General features: G+C 43.6%; 1 protein-coding gene across 3 annotated transcripts in view; it reads right to left on the bottom strand.

The window, feature by feature from the left end:
- Positions 1-733: 733 nt before the first annotated feature.
- The window catches only part of RNF157 (ring finger protein 157), a 44,130-nt gene continuing 17,842 nt past the window's right edge, over positions 734-27,021 (bottom strand). The window contains exons 6-21 of one of the 3 annotated variants that reach the window (XM_083147940.1): positions 26,890-27,007; positions 26,645-26,711; positions 25,495-25,538; positions 19,887-19,934; positions 19,739-19,810; positions 19,446-19,605; positions 19,117-19,229; positions 18,663-18,895; positions 16,923-17,028; positions 16,388-16,499; positions 14,799-14,992; positions 14,668-14,721; positions 11,778-11,823; positions 11,370-11,468; positions 6,410-6,450; positions 5,800-5,935 (exon numbers count right to left, since the gene is read on the bottom strand). In XM_083147940.1, coding sequence (XP_083004066.1) covers positions 6,410-6,450; positions 11,370-11,468; positions 11,778-11,823; positions 14,668-14,721; positions 14,799-14,992; positions 16,388-16,499; positions 16,923-17,028; positions 18,663-18,895; positions 19,117-19,229; positions 19,446-19,605; positions 19,739-19,810; positions 19,887-19,934; positions 25,495-25,538; positions 26,645-26,711; positions 26,890-27,007 — 1,507 coding nt within the window. In that variant the 3' untranslated portion in view covers positions 5,800-5,935. Of the gene's footprint in view, positions 5,936-6,409; positions 6,451-11,369; positions 11,469-11,777; positions 11,824-14,667; positions 14,722-14,798; positions 14,993-16,387; positions 16,500-16,922; positions 17,029-18,662; positions 18,896-19,116; positions 19,230-19,445; positions 19,606-19,738; positions 19,811-19,886; positions 19,935-25,494; positions 25,539-26,644; positions 26,712-26,889; positions 27,008-27,021 lie in introns of all 3 variants that reach the window. The other 2 variants (XM_083147939.1, XM_083147941.1) reach the window with 2 other exon arrangements.

The following is a 27,021-nucleotide window of genomic DNA, read 5'->3' as shown; positions in this document are numbered from 1 at the left end:
CATGTTATGGTTATCCCCATAAAAATGCTGGCCATTCCCCTGCACACGCAGACATAGTGATGCCTGGTCTGGGCTGGTGGCTGATGTCACATGTCAGCGCCCATCCCCATTTTTGGCGATGTGCGGGCATAATTAGTGAACAGCAGAAATATGATGTGAGGGTCCACTGTATGATTTTTCGGGGATGTTTCTGTAATACCCATACATACTAGTGAGGGGATTCATGTGGTGGTGGGGTGCCCATTCGGCCAGGTGGTTTTCATCTGTTTGCTAGGCTGCGAACAGGTCAGAACCAGGCCCTTAGTGTAGAGCTATATGGGAGTCGTTCCCAAACTTTTTAGAATCTCAGAACCCTATAGCACCAGAATTTTTTCTTGTGGCACCCATAGGCCATTTAGAAAAAAATATCAAATGAAGCTAATTGTGTTTATATGTCATCATTAAGTTCATGTGCACAGCGTCTATTCACCGCTGCCCAGCAGGTGGCAGAGGAGACTCCCAAAAGATGGGACGGTCCCACAGAAAGCGGGACAGTCGGGAGGTATGATTTAGGCATCAGCAAGGTTCACTTTCTAGGCCGTGTAGAAAAGGCCAATGTCAGTTATCTTCCACTAATAGGCAAAGCTTTGGCTGCCATCACCTTGTTAGAAGAACCCATTTTTTCACAATGACAGCACATCAGACTGCAGTTACATTACCCCCATATACAAAATGAAAGCCATACTCACTGCAGTTTCATTTGCACATAACAGTGCCATTTGCTTTATTCTAAAAGGTTTTATTTACACAATTATGGACACCAAGTACTTTTAGAGCTTGTATCTCTACCAGGCTGCCCCCTTGTGTTTCTGTAACAATGGTATAAGAGACCACGCACATTAACATTGGAGGAGCCTCAAAGTTTATTCATGTGTGTAATCATGCATGGTTGGAATAGACATATTGCACTGGTACAATGTGAGTAGGGGGAGCGCAGGTGTTATACACTGGCATTATTAGAATCTTTGCTCTTATACTGCAGCACAGGTAATGTCATTAAGTTGATTTCTTTATGTAGTATGTTGATTTAATTAGAACAACATATGCATAGAAAGGTAGGACATACAGCCTGCTCCGATTATACAGATATGCAATGCCCTGCATGTTACATACATGGATTATGATATATTGCTTGGCTTCACGTATTATGTATACAACTCTATAAACAGACAAGGATGGCTTTTACAATATGTAAACAGTGATATGGACGAGATATGGAGAATGACGTATGTATTATGCGTTTCCAATGCTGCTTGTTTATAAACACTGTAGATATATTTGATAATATTTCCAGTAACCAATGAAACGGACAGAAATTCTAGCCAATGGGTAAGGAGACTTCTTTCACACTCTCCCTCTTTATACAATTTCAGTACATTTACAGCAGGAAGGTTTCTAAAATCTCTTTAAAATATGTACACTAATTTGTTTGTAAGCTAGTTTACTTAGCAAATAATATTTTCTGTAAAAAAACAAGTTTGTACGTATGAGCCCTTAATGTAATCATTAGCAGAGGATTTGCCAACGCTCTCCTGACTAAGATAAGCTATTGAGAAACACTGCAGATATGGACGTAGTGATATTGTAAATCATAAGGTTTGTGGTGTAAACACCCCAGGGCATTACAACAGACCCATAGGCCAGGTAGGATCATGCTTGAGCAATCAATGTTGCCTGTGCTTGCAGCATTGTCTGAGCAGTTTTGAAACATTAACACCCTCAAAGCACTTGTCTCGCTCACGCTAACCAAGACAGTTTTGTACTTTCCTGGTTATCTGGGACTCTTTTTTTTTTTTTTTTTTTTAATATAGTTTTTTTTTTTTAACAAGAACCATGTAACCACAACCCAATGCTTGCAGGAGGATGATGTCACTTTAAATGCTGGCACTTATCAATATAGGAAAATATAGAGTTCATAAGAGTAGAATCACTGCTATGGTGGCAGGTTGAAGTGAAGAGAGCACTTCAGCTGGCAGAGCAAGTACTGACCAAACTGTGGGCAATGTGATCCGAGCAATGGAGAAATCTTTCACTTCGCTGTAGGATAGTGCTTGATTCACATCACTCGATATGATTGGACAATTACGAACACTACACTTTACTAGCTGTAAAAGTGCCCATATGATACAGCAGTTTTGATAGCAAGAAGGTCTGAACCTTTATTATCTATATTCCAGTTTGAGTACTTTGTTTAACCTAAAGGTCCCTACACATTAGACCAGGTCTGGGCAATTGCGGCCCTCCAGAAGTTGAGGAACTACACATCCCAGGATGCTTTGCATTAGTTTTGCTATGTGGCCATGCTGAAACTGATGCAAGGCATTCTGGGATGTGTAGTTCCTCAACATCTGGAGGGCTGCAATTGCCCAGCCCTGCATTAGACGATAAAACAAATAATATGCTTGGTGACAATCGTTAATGATATTTTGTTCATATATCACCTAATGTGTAGACACTATATCATTAACAATTCATACTCCCGCAGGTTGTAAGCAATGTCTTCTGTAATTGCAGGACGATATCACTAGCGAGAGACATTCTATGGAATGCATGTCCCCTGCTTCCTCAACCACCCACCATCGGCAAATGTGTATGCAACCCCCGAATCCAGCATTCCACCAGATCCAGTCACCAATGAAGTCGCTTGGTACACATTATCATCTGAAGTGTACCCAGCTTAAAGTGACCCTTCTCTCTGGGTGAGCTTCTGATTGGTCATGGACTGGGGTGGGGGTAGCTGTACAGAATTGTGACTGTGGAGTGCTGGTTAGTTTTGTGGATCGGTTGCCCCCGTGGGGGCTCCTACACTTTCATCCTATTACCTAGATTTTAGAAAAAGGTGTAGGTGTTTGTGTGTGTACACGTACACGTACACACACACACTCTTCAATTCTGTATTAGGCCAAAGCCTACTGGTAACCATAAGTCGGGAGAGGAAAGAGGTTGCTCATAGGTTTATAATGGTCATTGGTCCAGCACATCCTTTAAAATGACAATTAGAAGCAGATTGGTATTTCACTCCAAAGCTTGACAAATCTCCCCCAAATCTAAATATAGGATCAATTTGTTTAATAAAGACATGGAGATATGGTTCTATGGGGCATATGTATTAAACCTGGAGAAAAGATAAACTGGTGATAAAGTATATATAAAGCACCATCCAATCCACTCCTAACTGTCATTTTCAAACACAGTTCATTGGCTGGTGCTTTATCTCCTTTCAATTTATCTCCAGTTTATCTCTTCTCCAGGCTTAGTACATCTGCCCCTATGCGTGGTAATTGTTTGACAAGAGTCAGTTTATTTATCAATACTTGGATAAATTGGAAAATGTTCAAAATAATAGATATTGTAGAGATCACAAATGTTCTTCCTCACTGTAGCTCAACAGACACATTCATTTAACATATGCACGAAAGTGGTTACATAAATGGACACTTATGGTGTAGTGATGCAGGATGTTGGCAACTGTGGGTTTCTGTATGTGCTAAAACGCATCCGCAAAATTCACCCTATGATTCTTTTGGTTAGCCTCAAACCACTCAGGAGTAGATGTATGAAGCAGTGATAAGGGAGGAGAAGTGAAGAGTTATTCATTCACACTTTTTGTAAAACAGACTTTCTACTTGGGAGGGTAATCAAACCATTGAGTGAAAACATGTATTATATGTATAGTGAAAGGGTTAATGATCTGATAAACCATATTGGAAGTATGTGTTACATAATTCCTCAACATAAACATCGATTGTGAGTGCACATTGATACAGGTTTTAGTCTATTTATAAAGTCACCAGGTCATATTTTTAGATTAATTAGCATTCAACTGGACCCCCCCCCCCTAGAGTAGTGGTTCCCAAACCTGGTCCTCAAGTACCCCAGCAGTGCATGTTTTCTAGGTCTCCTCACAGAATCACAAGTGAAATAATAAGCTCCACCTGTGGATTTTTTAAAACATGTCTTAATAATAAGTGCACCTGCCGGGTGACCCGAAAAACATGTATTGTTGGGGGTACTTGAGAACCGATATTGGAAACCACTGCCCTGATCACAGTTTCCACATTCAACTTTGGTGGACATACACCTACACAAACTAGGCTTTCCAATTAATGTATAAAACCAAAGTTCCACTTCCATTAAAAATTGTCCAAATATCCCCTGGCAATTCTTTGGTGTCAATTCACTTAGCAGGTACAATGCTATATATACAGTACCCACAAAATCAATTACATTTTTTATTTGTGCATCTCTAAGGGAGTAGACTAATATCTGTGACGTAGGTGTAGAATTAACTTTAAGTGTCCCTTAAATGATTATTATTTTAGGACAATTCTGAAACTGCAGTAAAGTTCCTGAAGAGCCCTTCTTGTAGCATGGGCCCTTCTTAAGTCTAGAATGTATACTACTGAGAGCTGACAATGAGGCATAATCTCTACAAACCAACATGCATTGCACAGCCACATATCTCGGATGGTGTATTAGTCAGTATTGGTTTAAGCAGGTGTTCCCAAGGCAAAACATCTGAGCAGCACCTAGGCATCGGGGTGACTGCTTCTGGTGTTCAGATGATCATCAGGGACAAATGACAGAAAATAAGGGAGTGGATGAGCCTCTTTCTCTGAGCAGAACCTGGGAACAAGCCGACTGCACTGAATACTGGAGATGTCCATATTAACCACTTGAAGCAGTGGAGCAGGATATTTGGAATATAGGTTGATGACAAGAATAAGATCTTGATTGTTGTTTATCCTTCAGCTTGCAGTGGTGAGGTACCAGAGATATCCGCTGTTAAGTGTATGGGGTACAGGTTGGGTGAGTACAGTGATCGTGAAAACATAATGGCCAGGTAAGTAGGGAAACGCAGCAATAGGCTAGATTCCTAGCTCTGTCACAGCCAAATGACATGTACACAGCTCTGAGTTTTGTAAGTGATCTGGTAGGAAGAGTGTTTCAGGACAGTGATGCAGTAAAGGGCCCTGATGAGACACAAAACATGGGGCTGGCAGATGACCATGTTAAAGAGCGTGTGGTACAGCTAGACCCCAAACCAATTACACACAACAGCCACTACCTAACCTCATATCTCCTCACATGTATTACACTCCTACAGCACCAGACATTACCAGCAGTACCAGTCTACCTCAGCGTGATGCAGCAGGGATGTGTACCCTCATTTCTCTATCATGCCCTTTCACATACTCACGTCTCTCATTAGCCACGAGAAGAGAACATATAGTGACGATGCCTCTCTGCTGCACTGACAGGCAACCAAATATGCTGCTTTAAGCACTACAGTTGCAGCAGTACAGGGTATAGCACCATGCTTCCAAAACAGCTGCTTGTTCCTATATTATACTGCAGTTTCCAGTCCAGAAAACCTTATCGGTATTGCTGTAGCAGGTAGTGCTAATCATTTCTACACATAAGCACTACTATACTGGCACTCTATTGTGGGGGGGTCACAACTACAGACAGCTCAGTGCATGTTGCAGCGTGGCCTGTTAGGAACATGACCAGGGTTTATACACAGATTATATACAACATTGATACATATACAGCAAGAATACCAGATCCAACTCTCTGCCCAGGCAGTGAGTAACAGGACATGTTCACCTCAACCTGCTTGAAGGTGCAGTGTGAAACACTGAGGGAAGACAACTGGCACTGGGTATATTCGGTGGGGTGTCCTGAGTGACTTTATGGAGGTGGGAGCCTCTCTCAGTGACTAGTGCGGAATAGTGTCCATGGAGTAAGCAGCAAATCCGTGGGATGAGTCCTCACACGTCCTGAGTGCCCAGCCGACCTTGTCTGTCTCCCACCTCCTGCAAAGAAATGCAAGTATCCGACGTGTGGTAAGGATGCCTTCTCTTCTGACCAGGAATATCAGGGTAACAGGCATCTGAAAACCACAGGGGGGAAGACACTTTGTTATCGACATGTGAGCAAAATATAGAGGGGTTGTTAGGGGGCAGTCTGATTTAGCACACATTAGAAGACTATATACAGTAACAGAAAATAAAGACATGGGGCAGGACGTAATGAAGTCTGCTTTGGCAGCTGTGCATTTTACTGGCCAAAAGGCATGGTTTTTCCTTGTAAGATATTTTAAATAAACACCTGCACTCAGCCAGCATCCTCTAGGACATCCAAACTCAGACTTCATTAGTTGCACTAGGTCTGAGGAGGAAAAGGCTACAAACCTCAGCTACATTTAACAAACGGTTTAAAAAGAGGACTATACTGTATAGTGGTTTAGAAGAACTAAAAAAAAAAAACCACGAGGACAATGGTGCATCTGTTAGAACTGTGTTAATGGGAATGATACTGTAGGTAGGAAATGCAATTCTTCCAGTGGTGTTAGACTTGCTCATACCTAATCTCCAATCGGTATGGGTTGTGGGTCCGGAACAGCCACTGCGGATGGGCAGTAGAGAAAGAAACAAGAAGACAGTGGTAGAAAAGAGGAGATTGAAGCAGCAGTAGACGGGAAGAGGATGGGTAACAGGTGAAGAAAACATATCACACAGGAGCTGAGTGGGAGACAAACAGGACTGTGACAAATTGAGCGACTGTGGCAGCAGTGGGTGATGGATGCCAAAGCACTAAAATTAGCAGGGTATTGAATAAAAATCAGATCTACAGTGGATATATACTTTAGAAGGAGAATTACAGTCAATGTAACCCTAATCCCAGCTAACAGAACCAGAATAGTCCTTCTCCCACAGGCACTGGCCACTCATCCATAACCACTACCATCTCATGCTTCCACTAATGCCAGTAGCGCATGTCACCACCAACAACCAATGTGCATTCCAAAACCTCCAGGCCATCACACTTGATAGTTTCTGACCCAGCCTAATGGAATTATAAAACATGGCAGAAAACTTCTGAATTGACTTTTGTACAAAACATAATTTTGTGGATCTGAAAATGATCTTGCAATTACAAGTTAATTACATTTGACATAATAATCAATGTGCCACATCACATCCCTGGTATATGTGGAGCATTCTGCTTTAACCTATAAGATCATTTACTGTAGGTGCCTTTTAGGGACAAATAGTCATTCACAGGTGACTACACAGATACAGGTGCTAGAGTGGTGCTGGATGACTGACCGAAAGTCAGGATTCTGACTCACATGAGCAATTATATCTCCTGGGGGTCCTCGACCCCAACAGAGGGAAAATAGAATAGGCGTGGGCACCCAAGGGGCTTCTATGCGCTTGCCCCCTCTCGGTCCACTTATACCGTCCTATATACTGTATCCAAATGATCAGTACAGGTTATTGTAAGTGCTAAATTTTATTTGGCTGATTTACACAGAGCCCCATACACAACAAGCTTTGTGGAGAGGATCACATGACTTGACATAATATATGGTCTCCTTTCATATGCGATCACCAGCGCTGTATGCATACATAATGGGGGCACTATGCTAATGTGGATATAGAAGCACTGGAATGGGAAGGAGAGGTGTGGAAGAGACAAAATAAATGAGCTTCAGTAATTCCATAATAGGAGCCTGTGCCCTTACTACTACTTCCACCCATAAGACCATGACAAAGCCCCCGACAATCAGTACAACTCCCACTGCATAGTGTGGAATAGGGCTACCACCACTTACTGCATTATCCCTGTATATTAATTCAGTCTAACATATTGTAGACTCAGGCTTACTGTAATCCTACATAGAGTTTATACAAAGAGACGCACCAGAATTGTGGCCACTGATCATGTAAGTTGCTTAGATCTACTGTTCTGGAATAAGATATCAATTGCTAGGTTAGTATTGTCGGAGCTCAGATCTCAGTCAGGTATAAAATGTTGGCAGTTGCTATCCATACGGTCACGTTGCTGACAGTGACATCTCAATTATCCAACTCCTGATAGATCCCGATATTTTAACCATACCCCTAACCCACCCCTTCTGCTTCCTAACCCTCAGTTTTCTCCCCTACCTATACCCGCACAGCCTAACCTTAACTCTTTGAGTGCCAACATCTGTGACATGTGCAAAATATCTACTAGAATTGCCAATATTGCTCACATTTGTTATATAAATTCAAATAAAAATGTTTTGTAACAAAACAAAAAAAATAAAATAAATTACAGGTCCTTATGATGACTAAATATGTTTGCTTGCCAATTTTCACACCTATTATAACAAATTCACTTTGCACTCAAAGGGTTAACCATCTAGTTTACCTTCAGGATCCATCAGGATTCTGACTCTATCCCCCATCATACATCCAGACTAAAAGTTGCAAAGAAATTATTATCATATGCCCAGTCATATAGCCAGATAGAAATCTGCTAATAGTGGCAGCTGGTTATTATCATTCTATAAAAAAGCCATAACTACTGTACTTAATGAAAAGAGCATCATAAACAGATCACTCACCCAAAGCAAAACTAAAAAAACACAGAAGTTTGTGCTTGAAACCACTTCTGTAGTAAGCAGGTATTACTGCTGCAGAAGTACACATGGCTTAAAGTGCAGGCTATCATTCTACCCCGCTGTTATTGCTTGTAGGGGAACGTTTAATAAAACTATTAAGTACTGACCTCCAGCCCCACTAAAAACAAAGGCATTAGTGGCAATTGCGGTTGTGGAACTATTCTAGCGTGCCCTGAGCTTTTCCCCATTCATTTCAATCAGTAATGCATTTCTAGGAGTCTTTGTTTACTCACTGAAATACACAGAAAAGCTCTCACAGCTCACTAGTTTTCAGGCAATCTTATGGGTCCTTCACATGGGGTGATGCTGAAGTGCTCTGAGTGATGCTAGAACACTCAGTAAGGTTGGTCAGCAAACAACGGCATGTTAGCACTGTGTGCTGAGCGATCTGTCATGGCCAGTGTTCTCCGCTGGTCCTGACTCCGGCGATTGGAGATTCATCCAGCATGCTTGATAATGCTTCGCTATTGCCCCTACACATTGAGCGATGAAGGGGCATTTTCTAAGTGATGTAGTGAGACTGCTTAAAAAATGCCCTCAAATCGCCCAGTGTGTAGGTCCCATTACCCCACCTGTAAGCAGTGAGGTTCGTTATGGAAACTTTCATGCAATAGGTCCTTTGATAGCTTCCCTTTGCAAAGCATAATTTATAATTTTTACCTTGAAAAAGATTTCTATAGCAATTTGCATTTACTTTACTAGGGGAACTGTAAAGCCCATGTAACGTAACAGCAGACTGTAAAGAACCATGCCTCCCTGTAGCTGCAGGTAAAACTCACCTCTCATATAGAAAGCAGTAACCTAGCTATGCCATGCGGCTTAATGGCAGAAAGTAGCCTTTCCAGTCTTTCAGTACAGAGAAGGATCATATTTGGCCAATAACCTTATTCAGGGAGTTCTCAAACACACACATGTGCAGTAGGAATAAGACTAGATTAGTGACCGATGGTGTCAGAACGTGAGTTCATCAAGGGGTCAAGATCTTGCAGGATGAGGCAGGTATCAGAAGTTCTACAATGCGTTTCGTCAATGTGACTTCATCAAGGGGTCAAGACCCCTGATAAAATCACATTGCTGATTCGCATTGTGCAACTTCTGATACCTGCCTCATCCTATAAAATAAGCTACTCTTCCTCATCGATCTATACTATTTTTATTTGATTATTTTGGTGCTAAAATTACATTTATGTTTAACATTTTAGCCACTCAGTAATGTTTGTGTGCTAATCTTACTTGTTTAATTGAAATTGTTATTATACCATTTTATTAAATTACTATATATTTAAAATGTACTTGAAAGTCTCACCACACTGTATTTTGACACCATCGGCAGCTAATATAGGGGTGTATTCAATGCTTTCTGCGAGCCGTGACAGCGAGAAGTGCTTCCTGTTTGCTGTCACAGCTCGCAGGGTCAGTATTCAACTGACCCCCTGCACATGCTGTTTCCCCCTCGCTAGGTTTATGGAGTGAGGGCGTATGCAGCCGCTAAAACAGCGAAGAACGCGGCTATATGCACGGGCCTCCCTACATTAGGCCTGAGCCTCGCTGTTTGGGGGAAACCTCGCTGTCCTCTGGCATTGAATAGGGTGAGCTGCCAGTGCAGGGAGTGTATCGCTTGTTTTCGGCGATCTCAGCCGTTTAACCCCCTCGCCGTCCGCATTGAATACACCCCATTGTCTTATTCTTACTGTCACTATTTGTTTTGTTAGTAGCGGCTCACCACCGCTGTATTAGGACTGAGCAGATGCCCTTTATTATACATAGGATCACCAGAGAGACTATTCACATACCACTCCTAACACACCAGGTAACCCTGACTCTATAATACACCCTCCCCTGTGGTACACACAGATATACGTCTGACATTTTATTATAAAAGTTTCCCTATATCCTTTCCACTAGTTCTGTCTTGATTAAATTATGAGGATATGCTGCCATGTCTGTTCTCATGCAGCCGAAGCCTAACCGGACAGTTACTTGAAGCCCCGGCCCATAGCACACAAAGCCGCAGAGTGGTGCAGCAGCCTCATGTTGGGGGGCATGCTTTTCAGCAAGTGGGCTGCAGCGGGGATGGGGGGGGGGGGGGAGAGCAAGGCAGGCAGGAAGCAGTGAGCACAGCTGACACATAGTGAACATGAACTTTTACAGCAATAAAATGATAAGTGAAGAAGAGAGAGAAAGAAAGCCAGAACATATGATACAAAGCCAGGTTATAGGGGTGGATAGGAAATGAACCAGAGACTAGCAAGACGTAAAGAAATACCGAGACGAAGATGGAAAATAATGCAGATGAAGAACCCAGAGACATGTACAGCAAAAAATGCCTGGACAGAAGGAGGCAAAAGAAGATACTAAAGGCAGGTAAAGGAGGGATGATGGAGATAGATGTGTTATTAGGTGTGTCATGTACACAAAGAGCTACAGGAGGTTCAAATGGTATTTTTGTAAAAAGACTCGCACGCTGTGCCGAGCCAATAATTAGCAGAATGCAATCTATTCATTTACTACTCGCCCCTGTGACGTCATTGGTTCCAAGGGCACAAATAGGCTGCATTATCCTGGCCATTGGTTTAGCTCACAAATATGTGCACTTAAGGCAGACCGAGATAGTTCTATTAAATAAACCAGCGAGAGGAGGTATAAACAAATATGATGTTGCCGGACATGAGTAGTGTGAATAGAATAGAGTGGTAGGTATACAGACAAAGCATTGGGGAAGAAGAAAGAAACAAAGGCTGTGAGTTTAGGGACCAAGAAGGAGTGGCCATGCCCCCAATCCCACTTATTACATGGTGTTCAGGTCAGTGAAAGCTATCACTATGGATGGATGGGCAGCGGGAGAGTTCATGTTCAGGAGGCAGCCACTCACCGGCCAGGCAGCCCTCAGAGCCCCGCACATTGTCCAGAGCGTCCCGCAGCGCGACACGAGTATCATTGTTATTGTCACACTCTCTGCCAGTCCTCTGCCCTGCAACAGAGTTAAGGAAGTTAGAGGTGGGCAGGGTAGGACACCAGACAGACTGACCAATACAGACTGGCCCAGGTATCTAGTGTGCACAGTAAGAAGAGGAAGAGAGCTGCGGACAGCAATATCTAGGCCATGCAGGACTGGGGAGTACATGCACTTTACATTAGTCCAGCAAGATGATAAACTGGTTTTCTAGTTGTTATATGGGATTGTGGCATTCCTTAGCCAAGGATCTAACTGGTTATGCTAATGGCATGTTTGCACATTTACATGAGCCACAATCAACAAGAAAAGTGTTGGGAGCGTTACCATCATCCTCTTCTGGGGATGCAAATTCCTCTTCTGTGACGTTTCCCTAAAACCAGACGACAGAACATTAATGAGACACTATACAGCTTCTCTGTGTGCACACGATAATGGGTACAAATAAAGCAGTCAATGTGTTGACTGCTTGCAGAAACAGCCGCCATTACGGTGCACATCTACACCACCCTGATGTCCAATCTCTGCATATGCTTACCATAGCACAGCCCAGCATGCACTTGTACCTACATGCCCGCATAACAGCCTATGTGCAAATACCCCATTACTAAAAGGAGACTACGGTGTACAACTATATATGGTTGCGTATGCCCATTTTAGTAATGGGCAATGCTACATCTATGCCTGCCCTAGAAGTGTACTTCCTTTATTATAACGTGCCCCTCATCTTGGCCTAATCTCAAAAGCTACTAAAAGAAAAAAGGTCGGTCTACAAACACTACCTCCTGTTAAAACACAATTAGAAATTAAGATCTAAAAAGGAAGGCATTATCTACAATACAAATCATATTGTGATAAACCCAGAGGGTAAACCATGCAGGGCAAGACACCAACTAATCTATGCCTGTGCTTCAAAGAGGTGGCCACACAATACAGAATCTCACAACCACCAGAATATTCCTTACACTTATGTAGCTTTCACATCACATAAAACATTTTGAAACGTTTTGAAAAACTGTAATTTTAAATGGTATTTTAAACGGGTCTAGTGTTCATATTGCAGCAGATTACCATTTAAAAATACTGTTTAAGTACCATTCACATCACCAGTCAAGCCGTTTAACCTCTGAACACGTTTCTACCCACAGCTTATTTCCTGGTTCAGGGAAGGGACACAAGACAAGGGACAGCCTATCACAGTGCTCTAACCTTTATTTTTTACTAAATACCATTTCAGTGCCATTCAGACAGCACAAAAAACGGCTCTGAATTGGCTTTAAAACGGGAAGGACTCTGCTTTTTAAACGTGTTGAAATACCAGTTAACTTTAAATGGTATTTCAACTATGACACTTTCACACTGCAGCCTTAAACGTTTTAAAAGGCAAAAAAACGGCAATATACCGTTTTAAAAGTGTGATGTGAAAGCTACATAAAAGGGATTCCACACATACACAGTATACTCTACAAACTGATGATTTCTACGTTTCTAGTAGAAATCAAAGATAGAACAGCAAGTTCTGTACACAAATGGAGCACCTGGTGCTTAATCATTAATCAGTGTAATCACTTGACTATTTTCTATTATAGGTAATACTCAACCCTGATAGAAACAAAACAAACCAAGAAAAAAAAAAGCAAAATCAGTACTTAATGGTCAAATAGAAAATAACATAAGTTAAATAGTGACGTAAAAACACCAGCTGGAATTTATAAATCAAACTATGCTAACAGGATGCTCTATAAAAGTCCCAGCACAGGAATTGGCAAACTTCTCAGATCTATTGACCGTCAGTTTTGTATACCAGAAGGCTTAGGAAGTGTTAAAGTGTGCCTTTTTAGGTGGGCTGTGGTCTTTTTGTAGGGAAGTTTCAGAGCACAAAACCTACTGTATATGGTAAGGGATCCACATTGCCTGTGTACATAACACAGACACATGTAGCTTCAAGTGGCAACAGGCCACAGGCACCAGGTAAGCCCAGAATTAACTGGGCATACTGTAAAACACAGCATTACTTAATAGATTACAAAATAGTAGGTTGGTTAAAACCCCATATCAAAGTATAGTGGCCTTGTGCAAGGTGTTCCGAAAAGGTTCTTTTCAGCAGATGTCACTTTTGTTGCTATAACACCTGGTCGACACCCTGTTGCTCTCAAGCTACTGGTAGCTCGCCGCAGCAATCCGGGTAACTCAACTACTCCACTGGCCTGCCGCCTACCCATCACACTCCTCTGCCTCGGAGGAGACAGACGTTAGGTCATATTTTACCTATAGCATCTGACAGGGAGCACAGCGTTGCCTCGTCACCTGGGAGTGCTTAGCACTGATGCCACACTGATGCAGTAACCCCCTTACGGTGAGCACTGACCTCTTGGCAACAAGCATTGCACCCAGTGACAACTGGCATTAACCCCTTGGCAACAAGCATGTAATTTAAAATTAATTAGAAGCCTTACTGTGGGATACACTGTGCAGCATACTGTGTCAGGGGCATTGAGGTGTGTGGCATGACGTGTCAGGGGCATTACGATGTGTGGGATAATGTGTAATAGGCATTATGGTGTGTGGCATATTGTGTCGGGGTATTACGGTGTGCAGCATATGGAGTCAAGGGTATTGCGGTGTGTGGTATAATGTGTACGGGGTATTTTTCAGGTTATTGGCAGATTTGTTTTCAGTTCTAGTAACTGGTCAGGTTTGTTTTGTCTTGTGTAGCTCAAGACAAATTAAGGTTGGAGACCACTGCTGTAACATCTCTGCCCACTACATAATGCCCTCTGACCAACATGCCCAAGATAAGTAGACAAAAGGTTCTTCAATCTCCAACAATATGAGAAATCCGAAAACCTATGTGGCACAAGGTAAATTCTGTATAATGTCCCCCAAAGTCAAGTTCTGATAAATAATACTTTGAAAAATATAGATAGTATGAAAATTTCTTTCTATAGTAAGAAGCATAGAGGGTTGGTAAATTTCAACAGCTTTATTTTAGAAATATAACAATAGTTTGTTAAAAGGAGTTTTCCTTTAAGTTCAAGGAGTCCTCCCTGTAAGCTACATCTACTTGAAATTACATTATTTTTTGCAGACCCTTTTTGTATCTGTCTTATTACTCTTTATACAGAATAATGGCTTTCAGAAAGCTCTGTACCACTGGGTGTGAAAACAGTCCCCTGTATCTGGTATATTCTCATACAGATGTACCATAGGTTAGTACCTCAGCATCCATTTCATCTGCAGACAGAGTCACAAAGTGTCCCTCTGGTGAGAGCTGGAAAAAATACAGAAAGCACAGTTAGTTATAGGATTACCTATCACAGGCCCATGGTAACAGTGCTCATGTCTCACCTCTCCCTCTTCAGATGGGGATCCACTGGGCATCACTGGAGGTGATGGCGTGATCCCCACTTCCTCTTCCTCCATTATGCCCGCTGTGTAGGACCCAGACATGGAGGATACGGTGTCTGTGCTGAGCTGGGACTGCTGGCTGTGGGACGAGGCCATGGACATTACGGACTGCGCCAGGCTACTGCTCAAGGGTTCTGCGCAAGAAATGAGGGTGGATGGGGCAAGGGAAACCGTATTGAGCAAGAAAGGTGATAACAGAAAAGCGGGAGAAAAGCATCACGGAAGAAAGGACAGAAGTGGGGGGTGGAGGAAAAAGTATAAAGTACAGAGAAAAAAATGGGAAGACAAGAGATTGAGAAAGACAGTACAGAGATAAAAAGGCAAAGTGGTGTGCGGTAAGGAAAGGAATTGGGCACAGAAGGGAGGTTATGGAGTGGGTGAGGATTAAAGTTAAGTTGGTACAGAAAGAAATATAGTGAAATCTTGTGGTCACAACTTCAACATTAAATCTGTCACAAAGTAAAAAAGAATAAAACTAACGATTATGGGGAAAATCACTGGGATGAAAACCGCGCAGTGCATACACACTGAGCGTTCACCCGTTTTAGCGATTTTCCCCGGGGTGGACGGCTTTCCATAGCAGGACACTATGGAAAGCAGCCCACACCACCGTTCATCTGCTGGTATGAGTGGCTGGGCAAGCAATGATGCAGGAGCGCGCATTAGCGCACATTGCTGCCCCTTACACACTGGGCGGCTTTCAAGCTGAAAGCCGCTCAAACGAGGAAACAGAGTGGCTTTCAGCTAAAAGTCACCCAGTGCATATGGGCCTTAAATCATTGTCACCAGAAACATGTGTTGGTATTTTGCATTCTTCCAAGTGAACTTCATTTTTAGGTTATGGTATATTAGATCTACATTGTCTTGGTCTACAGTCAAAAGGTGGACCACTATTGGTAGACAGGGTCAAAAGATTGACATGGTTTTTTTGGTGTCTATGTTGACATAGGTATGCTACCTCGATGCGCTTGGCACACTATAATATGCTCCCACCATGCTGTAGAGAATGGTAGGGTATAAGATACTACGTGTCAACCCATGTCGGCTCAAAAAATAGTAATTAAAAATTCCTGTCAACCTCTTTCATGTCAACCTTTTGACTGTCTACCAATAGTTGTCAACCTTTTCACCGTCGACCTAGACATTGTAGATGTAATGACTGCATACCCATTTTTATTGGACAATTGTGTTGCATAATTTCATAGAGCCATTCCACACATTTTGAAAACTTGAGGGGGAAGGGAGCATGCAGTGTTACTGTACATTGTATGCAGTCAGCATAACCAAACTATATTTACCCTGCAACTGGTCTCATTTATATTAAAATCTAATAGATGTACAGCATGTTACACAGTGTAACGTTGTGTAAACTGGATGCAAGTGTGTATGTATAACAGAATCAGTACAGGCTTACCTGACAAAAACATTAAAATAAATAAAAAATAATATTGTACCACCCCATTACAAATGGGACATTTTCTGGGTCTAAATCTGTCCTATCACTAAAGCATGAGAACATGTTGTCTGACCTTCAGGAGAGGTGATGGTGGAGGAAAGTGGCGTTCCTGTGCAGGAAGACTGGTCTATGGCTCCGGATGAAGACAAGGTCAGATTCTCGCTTTCTGGAGTCGCTCCACATTCCTGGGACAGTAGGAACACACTGAGTTACAGACTCTCCTTGCAGCCTTTTCCAATTCCTTCCAAAGTCACTGCCATACGCCATGCCCTTCCGTCACTCGCACACAGTCTCCTGTTCCCAACTTTACCCTTCTTTATAAAACTCACTTGCACAAGCATATAATCAATTATACCAGTGGTCAGGGAACTTGGTCCTCATTACCCCACAGAGTGCATGTTTTGCTGGTAACCCAGCAGGTGCACAGGTGTACTAATTACTCAGACACATTTTATAAGGTCCGCAGGTGGAGTTAATTATTTCACTTGTGACTGTGAGGAGACCGGCAAAACATGCACTGCGTGGGGTAATAAGGACAGAGTTCCCTGACCACTGAATTATAACACCCCCCCCTCCCCTCCCCTCCCCTCCCCCCTCCCTTTGCTCACCTCTGCCAGCTGAGGAGTTTTTTTTCTTGGAGTTCGGACTTCTGTTTCACTGAATGATTTCTCCATTTCATCTTCTTGCAGCACTGAGGAATTCTGGGAAATTGACCTGCAAGAGGAACATCCAATATTCATTCTAATTTGGAGCAAGAACAAAAATTTGCATTTCATTAAAACCTGTAGTATCTTTCACCAACCACAAGATGGAAGCAACACCAAATATCAGGGTCCAGACTGGATAACTGAACACTGCTTTCAAGCAGTGTCGCAGTGGCTTGAAGCCCGTCCACACCGAAGGCCGGACTGGTGATATTGCTGGACGACTTCTTTGCCAGGACTTGGAAGAACATCATGTACAAACACCCAATTTCACTGCGCTCTCAGATCTGCAGCCCAGTTATTATCCAAGGAACATCACTCCTCCACAATAGCTATAAAAAAAGAAGGAAAGTAACCAAGCGCTGATCTATTCTAGTTGATTTTCTCCTTAAGCTCCACCAATTCTTTCTCTCGAGAGCCTCATGGATACCTATTGGACAACCTGAGTGTTGGTCCCTATGTGCACGTAGCGTTTTCTTTTATTTCGCGGAATAAAAGAAAAACGCTACGTGCACATAGGGACCAACACTCAGGTTGTCCAATAGGTATCCACGAGGCTCTCGAGAGAAAGAATTGGTGGAGCTTAAGGATAAAATCAACTAGAATAGATCAGCGCTTGGTTACTTTCCTTCTTTTTTTATAGCTACCTGTTCACACTGTCCAGTCACGCAGGTCCTTCCTGGGACCAACATAGCAAGCTACCCAGGTTGGGCTTCTGAGAGATGTGTTCAGAAGTGGATCAACTTATTCTCAAAAAGGAGTTCATGACAATGCATGAGCCCCCTTGTTATCTTCTGCGCACTTTTATACCTGCACTCTAAAGACCCCCACACACTACGCGATTTGGCCCCGATTTCACCCGATTCTGGAGGATTGGGACGAGAAATCGGGTGAAATTGGCCAAATTGCGTAGGGTATGACATCTGATCCGATGCGCGGTCCCATGCGCATCGGATCAGATCCAGATGTCGGACAGTCTGCACATAAGATTAATCATGTGCAGCCGTCTGGGGGAGCATCAGGAGCAGGCTGGCAGTGGGTACCTGTCCGGGGAGCGGCAGGAACAGGGAGTGGTCCGGGGAGCGGCACGAGATGTACCTGCAGGCAGGGAGCGGGGACCGCGGCGCAGTGCAGACTCAGAGCAGAGAGACCGGGGGCGCGGCGGGAGAATAGAAAGAAATCCTATTCAAAAGACTGGCAGCCGCTGATTGGCTGGGAACTCAGCAAATCAGCGGCCGCCCAGTCTTTTGAATAGGATGGTTTCTATTCTCCCGCTGCTCTGCGGTCCCCACGGCGAGCGGGAGAAGAGAAACCATCCTATTCAAAAGACTGGGCGGCCGCTGATTGGCTGAGTTCCCAGCCAATCATCTGATTTATCACATGTAAAAAATGGCACATTAAGTGCCACATCTTATCAAGCTCCCCCGGGGAGCTGCCGGGGAAGCTCAGGGGAAATCGGGGCTGACTTGTCCGTAGGACAAGTCGCCCTAGTGTATGGGGGCCTTAACTGTATAAATGTACTGCACTGCATACCAATCCCTGATGTAAAACTTATCACATTACTTGAATCTGTAAGTTTCCAAAGGGTTTTAATCATGAATGGGAGAGATGAAAATGTATCCCTGATCTATTTCACAGACTAACCTGGAAATGCTCTTCTTCAGCTTTAGGGCCTGGCTCCCACATAGGTGTTGCAGGGGAGAGTGCATACGTAGATGGGGTAGCTGAATGTCACTACCATATGAAGGAAGAACTCCAGGCCGTCGAGAATCCCCTAGTGCCCTCAACGGAGGAGCAGATGGTGATGGCGCCAAGGGTCCATTCAAAGCCTCCAAGAGTGATACAACCTCGTACCCAGCAGGAACGTGTTCAGCAGACTAAAATGAGACAGGACAGATGCAAATGTTGTGTTGGTAGAAGTAAAGGAATGAACAAAACGAGATAAGGTCAGGATGGCTTATGTAGCCGAGCCAAAAACTGGGACAGTGAGGAGAATGTAAGGAGCAGAAATAGTAAGAGGATACACAGAGAGAGGGGACGCGGATTAGAACCACACACTAATATTATCACTGAGATATTGTACACTACTTGCACTCACTGTATGCTCTTCCGAGTCAGAGGTCGGCGCTGCAATGATGGGGCTGAAACCAGCGGGTGAGTGAGGACCTGGCAGCTTTCTCATCGCCCGGATTTGAAGGAGAGCTCGAAATGCTGCAAGAGTGAATGAGAAGTCTTTTAGATCAAATACAGCTGACCGCAAATGGGACTCAATGCTTCAGCAAGTTGGATTAATAGGATTAGGTTTCTGTAGTATATAAAAAAAATGGGAAGAAATGCAAAATAACCCTACAGACATTTAGTGCTTGGTCTAACTGACGTCACAGGGAACAATACAGCAGCATACAGGCTGGAAGATGAGAAACTCACGCAGTCTGCAGATGGGGCAGTTGCTTGCCTGGTAACGTAAGGTGTCGGCACAGGTGCTGCACAGGCACAGATGTCGGCATGGCAGAATAAGCGTGTCACGGACGTCAGACAGGCAAACCACACACTCTGCACTGTTGTCACTGACCTCATCTTCTGCCACCTGGAATAGGATGTACAATGTGTTATGCAAAACACTGAAGAGACTCAAAGTGACTATGAGACGTGTACATAGGTGATAATTCTACAGACAATGCAGATATGTAAGATGTACAACCCCAAACTCATGTACTTACTTTGGAGTCATGTGAATTGTATTTGTTTTCTATTCCATAGATTTCCTGCAAAAGGTAACTGACCCCATCCACCTAAAGAGAGGAGAGTAAAGACTCAGTGGCAGCTAATCCATAGGGTGCAATACACTCCCAATTAACCTGGTCTTACCACTTGTTTCTGCTTCAGGGGCTTCACGCAATAACTGCCATCTGCATGCTGCAAGGAGAGAACACGCAGGTCAGGAAAGGGACAATCCAGGGCTTACCCTATGTTATCAAGCAGGCAGCTCCATACCTGTCTGCCCTACTTAAACAGCATCAATAACCTCACACAGGGATGCGGTCATTTGGTCTACAGCATTATGGTTGACCGTCATTAGGTCAACACCATTAGGTCGACATGGGAAAAGGTCTAGTTCGAAAGGTCATTGGTTCAACATGCCATTAGTTCAACATTGTCTAGGTCGACATGCAGTTGTCCACTGATTTTTGAGCCAACATGTGCCGACAGGCAGTATTTCATGCCCTACCATCCACTAGGGCGTGGTGGGAGAATGAAATAGTGCCTGACATATTGCGAGCACAGCTAGGGGATGCATTCAGGTTAAAAAAAAACAGATGTCGACCTTTTGACTGTCGACCTAGACAATGTCAAACTAATGACCTTTCGTCCTAGAACCATGTCGACCTTTTCCCATGTCGACCTAGACCCATGACGACCTTTCCCCATGTCGACCTAATGGTGTAGACCCTAATGCTGTAGACCAAATGATCCCAACCCCCTCCCACACCATGGGCCTAATTCAGACCTGATCGCAGGGCAAATTAGTTCTCAAAATAGGCAAAACCATGTGCACTGCGGGGATGGGAGGCAAATGTAGCATGTGCAAAGAGTTAGATTTGGGTGGGTTGTGTTCAAGCTGAAATATAAATAGCAGTGTAAAAATAGAGCAGCCAGTATTTACCCTGCACAGAAACAAAATAACTCAACCAAATCTAACTCTCTGTACATGTTACATTTGCCCCACCTGCAGTGCAACATGAGAACATTTAGAGAACAATATTGTCCTGCAATGAGGTCTGAATTAGGCCCCATGTACACAGCCTTCCCACAGTGCAGGTTCATAGGTGCCGATTCTGTGGGTGCTCAAGGGCCCGAGCACCCACAGGAATTAATGAGCACCCATGTGCCCACAATTCCAGAGTCCCAATGCCGGGCCACTGTATTTGCTTGTTGAGCCCTTCAACAGGCTTGAGCACCCACCAGCAAAAACATAAAATCGGCACCTCTGTGGAGGTTAGATCTATGCACAAAGTCGTAAGGAAGGATTGCTTTATCTTTACCTAGTAACTGCAAGCAAAATAGCGTTCTACTGAGAATGCATGTCTTTCACACACGTGGCCAACTACTTATGATAACAGCTCTTAAGGTGCCCACACACTAGAACGATTTTTGGGCCGATTGGCCGATTTTCGATAAATCGGCCGATATATCGGCCGATATTTACCGATAATCGGTCAAAAATCGGTCGAAAATCGACCGATGCTCGCTCCCGTGGATCTTTTGCTAAATCTTCTGATCTTACGTGCTGCACAAAAGATCAGAAGATTTAACAAAAGATCCATAGGAACGCACACGGGATCTTAAGAAAAATCTTTGGTAAAGATGTGCGCTTGCCTGAAATCTTTTGTCCAGATCGGACAAAAGATTTGAAGGCTAATTTATGCGCACATCTTAAGATCGCAGATCTTTCTAGTGTGTGGGCACCTTTACACTATATGGACAAAAGTATTTGGATGGCTGATGACAACAGGGACTAGAATGACATTGTAATTTAATACATATAAAAGGTTGAGTATCCCTTAGCCAAAATGCTCGGGACCAGAAGAGTTTTGGATAACTGATTATTCCGGATTTCAGAATATTTTTTTTATTTCAATGATGTATTTTGCATGTATATACACATCAAACACATGAAATGCATACAGATATATTATTTGTGCATAAAACAAGGTTTGTGTACTATCTCAGGCACTGAATGCGAATGCCAAGCAATCATTTTCTTGCACATATTTAGTGCCAGTTACATATCATGTCCCCAGTAGTGCCAGTTACATATCATGTCCCCAGTAGTGCTGTTACAGATGTCCCCAGTAGTGCTGTTACAGATGTCCCCAGTAGTGCTGTTACAGATGTCCCCAGTAGTGCTGTTACAGATGTCCCCAGTAGTGCTGTTACAGATGTCCCCAGTAGTGCTGTTACAGATGTCCCCAGTAGTGCTGTTACAGATGTCCCCAGTAGTGCTGTTACAGATGTCCCCAGTAGTGCTGTTACAGATGTCCCCAGTAGTGCTGTTACAGATGTCCCCAGTAGTGCTGTTAGAGATGTCCCCAGTAGTGCTGTTAGAGATGTCCCCAGTAGTGCTGTTAGAGATGTCCCCAGTAGTGCTGTTAGAGATGTCCCCAGTAGTGCTGTTAGAGATGTCCCCAGTAGTGCTGTTAGAGATGTCCCCAGTAGTGCTGTTAGAGATGTCCCCAGTAGTGCTGTTAGAGATGTCCCCAGTAGTGCTGTTAGAGATGTCCCCAGTAGTGCTGTTAGAGATGTCCCCAGTAGTGCTGTTAGAGATGTCCCCAGTAGTGCTGTTAGAGATGTCCCCAGTAGTGCTGTTAGAGATGTCCCCAGTAGTGCTGTTAGAGATGTCCCCAGTAGTGCTGTTAGAGATGTCCCCAGTAGTGCTGTTAGAGATGTCCCCAGTAGTGCTGTTAGAGATGTCCCCAGTAGTGCTGTTAGAGATGTCCCCAGTAGTGCTGTTAGAGATGTCCCCAGTAGTGCTGTTAGAGATGTCCCCAGTAGTGCTGTTAGAGATGTCCCCAGTAGTGCTGTTAGAGATGTCCCCAGTAGTGCTGTTAGAGATGTCCCCAGTAGTGCTGTTAGAGATGTCCCCAGTAGTGCTGTTAGAGATGTCCCCAGTAGTGCTGTTAGAGATGTCCCCAGTAGTGCTGTTAGAGATGTCCCCAGTAGTGCTGTTAGAGATGTCCCCAGTAGTGCTGTTAGAGATGTCCCCAGTAGTGCTGTTAGAGATGTCCCCAGTAGTGCTGTTAGAGATGTCCCCAGTAGTGCTGTTAGAGATGTCCCCAGTAGTGCTGTTAGAGATGTCCCCAGTAGTGCTGTTAGAGATGTCCCCAGTAGTGCTGTTAGAGATGTCCCCAGTAGTGCTGTTAGAGATGTCCCCAGTAGTGCTGTTACAGATGTCCCCAGTAGTGCTGTTACAGATGTCCCCAGTAGTGCTGTTACAGATGTCCCCAGTAGTGCTGTTACAGATGTATCCAGTAGTGCTGTTACAGATGTCCCCAGTAGTGCTGTTACAGATGTCCCCAGTAGTGCTGTTACAGATGTCCCCAGTAGTGCTGTTACAGATGTCCCCAGTAGTGCTGTTACAGATGTCCCCAGTAGTGCTGTTACAGATGTCCCCAGTAGTGCTGTTACAGATGTCCCCAGTAGTGCTGTTACAGATGTCCCCAGTAGTGCTGTTACAGATGTCCCCAGTAGTGCTGTTACAGATGTCCCCAGTAGTGCTGTTACAGATGTCCCCAGTAGTGCTGTTACAGATGTCCCCAGTAGTGCTGTTACAGATGTCCCCAGTAGTGCTGTTACAGATGTCCCCAGTAGTGCTGTTACAGATGTCCCCAGTAGTGCTGTTACAGATGTCCCCAGTAGTGCTGTTACAGATGTCCCCAGTAGTGCTGTTACAGATGTCCCCAGTAGTGCTGTTACAGATGTCCCCAGTAGTGCTGTTACAGATGTCCCCAGTAGTGCTGTTACAGATGTCCCCAGTAGTGCTGTTACAGATGTCCCCAGTAGTGCTGTTACAGATGTCCCCAGTAGTGCTGTTACAGATGTCCCCAGTAGTGCTGTTACAGATGTCCCCAGTAGTGCTGTTACAGATGTCCCCAGTAGTGCTGTTACAGATGTCCCCAGTAGTGCTGTTACAGATGTCCCCAGTAGTGCTGTTACAGATGTCCCCAGTAGTGCTGTTACAGATGTCCCCAGTAGTGCTGTTACAGATGTCCCCAGTAGTGCTGTTACAGATGTCCCCAGTAGTGCTGTTACAGATGTCCCCAGTAGTGCTGTTACAGATGTCCCCAGTAGTGCTGTTACAGATGTCCCCAGTAGTGCTGTTACAGATGTCCCCAGTAGTGCTGTTACAGATGTCCCCAGTAGTGCTGTTACAGATGTCCCCAGTAGTGCTGTTACAGATGTCCCCAGTAGTGCTGTTACAGATGTCCCCAGTAGTGCTGTTACAGATGTCCCCAGTAGTGCTGTTAGAGATGTCCCCAGTAGTGCTGTTAGAGATGTCCCCAGTAGTGCTGTTAGAGATGTCCCCAGTAGTGCTGTTAGAGATGTCCCCAGTAGTGCTGTTACAGATGTCCCCAGTAGTGCTGTTACAGATGTCCCCAGTAGTGCTGTTACAGATGTCCCCAGTAGTGCTGTTACAGATGTCCCCAGTAGTGCTGTTAGAGATGTCCCCAGTAGTGCTGTTAGAGATGTCCCCAGTAGTGCTGTTAGAGATGTCCCCAGTAGTGCTGTTAGAGATGTCCCCAGTAGTGCTGTTACAGATGTCCCCAGTAGTGCTGTTACAGATGTCCCCAGTAGTGCTGTTAGCAAGAATTTTGTTTTCACTTTCTGGAATGTATGGATTTCGGAATAATTTGGATAAGAGATATTCAACCTGTACTTTAATATGGAGTTGGTCTCCCTTTTGCAGCTATAACAGCTTTCACTCATCTTGGAAGGCTTTCCACAAGATTTGGGAGTGTTCCTGTGGGAATTTGCTCCCATTAATTTAGGCACCGATATTGGATGAGAAGGTCTGGCTCGCAGTCTCCGTTACGGGTAATTTCAAAGGTGCTTGATGGATTAAAGACCAGTGCTTCCACTCCAAACTCAAACCATGTTTTTATAGTCCTTGCTTTGTGCACTGGGGCGCAGTCATGTTAGAAAAGAAAAGGGCCTTCCCCAAACTGTTGCCACAAAGTTGGAAGAATAACACTGTTCTACATCCGTTGGTATGCTGAAGCATTAACCCTTCGTTGCATGATTTATTTTTTTGGGGTCATAGCATTGAATAAAGAGCGGACTGTCTAGTGACCAGGTTTAGCACCCAGCCATTCCTAGCACGGCTTAATGCACGCAGACATTCCTAGTACGGCTTATGGAGTCCAGGCTATACATAATGTAATCAACTAATTAGTTCCAACCCAGTGAGATGTCATGGAATCCTACAGACAGTAAGACGCAGATCCAGCTAGACAAGAAGAATCATATAGAGAACACTGTACTAGAGGGCAGTACAGACCTTGCCATTCTTGCTCATGTGAATAGCCACAGGACATGGAGTCAAATTAAATTGGGAAAAGTGGCATAGTAGATTGGATGGTTAATTACATTTTAAGATTTGGTCCAATTCAGAAAGAATGATTTCTATGGGCGTGTTGCAGCTTTCATTTTCACGGGGTGGGCAATAACCGGAACTTCAGCTGCTGTTGAAATACACATACCAGCACGCCCGGGTAGCAAAACTATGATAAAGCATGCTGGGAGGTGCAGCTATGGGTGTGTGTGTGTGTGTGTGTGTGTATTACCCAGCCCTGCTCTACACAGTGCTGGTACAAGACAACCAGAAGAGCAGAGCAGGTTGCCTTTACAGCTAGAATTTGCAAAGGAGTCACAGTAACAGCATGCAGATCCCCACCAAGAAAAAGCGGTCAGCACTCACCTTTTCAAATGTTGCCATTAGCACATGGCAGTGCCCAAGATGTTCTGCAAAAAGGGGAGGAAGAAAAAAAAAAAAGAGCTTTTACCATGCGAGCAGCAATGATAACGTATCACTTATGTAAAAACACCATCCCCAGCACTTCATTAAATTACTATATAGGTTTCTAACAAGCAAACCCCTACAATTCTGTATACATATGCAACCTTTACATTGACCACTTTTCCAGATGTTCTGATAGAACCCATCGGGCCTTCATTTATTTTACCCTGCCTAGCCTGAAACTGCTAATAGGTTAAGAAATGCATAAGGGAAACATCCTGTTTGCAGAATATGACTGGTACACATTACACTAAAATTTTCAATAGACATTATGCAGATGTCTCTGGGGAAAAGCCCAAATGTCATGTAACGTTTTTAAAAGAGGAAAGAGGTTCTCAAAGCCAGAAATGTATAAATTACTGAAATGATGAAGCTTGTGATTGAGTGAGCAAGTTTCTTAGTGCTGTAGCCGTAAATTATATATTGGAGCATATGCAATAATAATAAAAAAAAAAAGTAGCAGTACTAATTGCATACCACCCTTACTCATGGTGTACACACACGGTGCAATTTATCGCATAGACATCGAATGGAGATAGACATGTTTTTAAGCTTTCTATAATGATTCAATGCGATGCACGCTCCTGCTCAGCTGAAAGCGAAAAGCCAAATAGACAGCGCAGCAATGATTATATAGTGCAAATTGAACGTAAATAGTATGAATTGAGTTAGCAAAAATTGCATAGCAATCAAATCTTAACTATGCGATTTGGGCCAGATTTCACCTGATTCGCATGGAAATTAGCCCAAATCACATGTCCGACCTAATGCGCGGTCCCCTGCGCATCAGGTCAGAGTCGGGAGGTCGGACGGGCTGCACATAAGATTTGGTAAATCTTATGTGAAGCCTGGAGGCGGGCAGGGGATACAGAGAGGCAGTGAATGCAGCGAGGGGACCAGAGAGCCAGGTATGGGAAGCCGGGCAGTGGGCGCACATAATAAAAAGAAAAACAAGCCAATCAGCTCTAGTATACTGAATACTAACTTGAGTTGGATAGTGAGGACAAGGGAAATAGCATTTTCAATCTACTTTCAGCTTACTAAGTCTCACCTTCTCCTTCTTCCACTACCGCTTGGACAACCATTGGATAGATTTCTCGATCCAGATCAAATGTCAACTGAAATATAGAGTATCAAGCATAGTTAACACATACATGTTAAAAAAAAAAAGAAAAATATTATATATATATATATATATATATATATATATATATATATATATATATATATATATATATATATATATATATATATATATATATATATATTTATTTTACATCTATGCTTATGGCTTACCTCTTCTTCCTTCCATTCAGAGGGGTCCACAATATGTGACGGAAGACAGAACTGCTGGCTGACCCCTTTCTTAAAGTGCACAGTCTCTGACTGCAGGTTGCTAGACTTGGGAAGGTAACTGAAGAAAACAAA

This window comes from Crinia signifera, chromosome 6 (assembly GCF_055691185.1).
Source record: "Crinia signifera chromosome 6, ASM5569118v1, whole genome shotgun sequence".
In the NCBI taxonomy this organism is placed as follows: domain Eukaryota; kingdom Metazoa; phylum Chordata; class Amphibia; order Anura; family Myobatrachidae; genus Crinia; species Crinia signifera.
The sequence above is the reverse complement of the archived record's forward strand: the minus strand, read 5'-3'. Positions and strand labels throughout refer to the sequence as shown.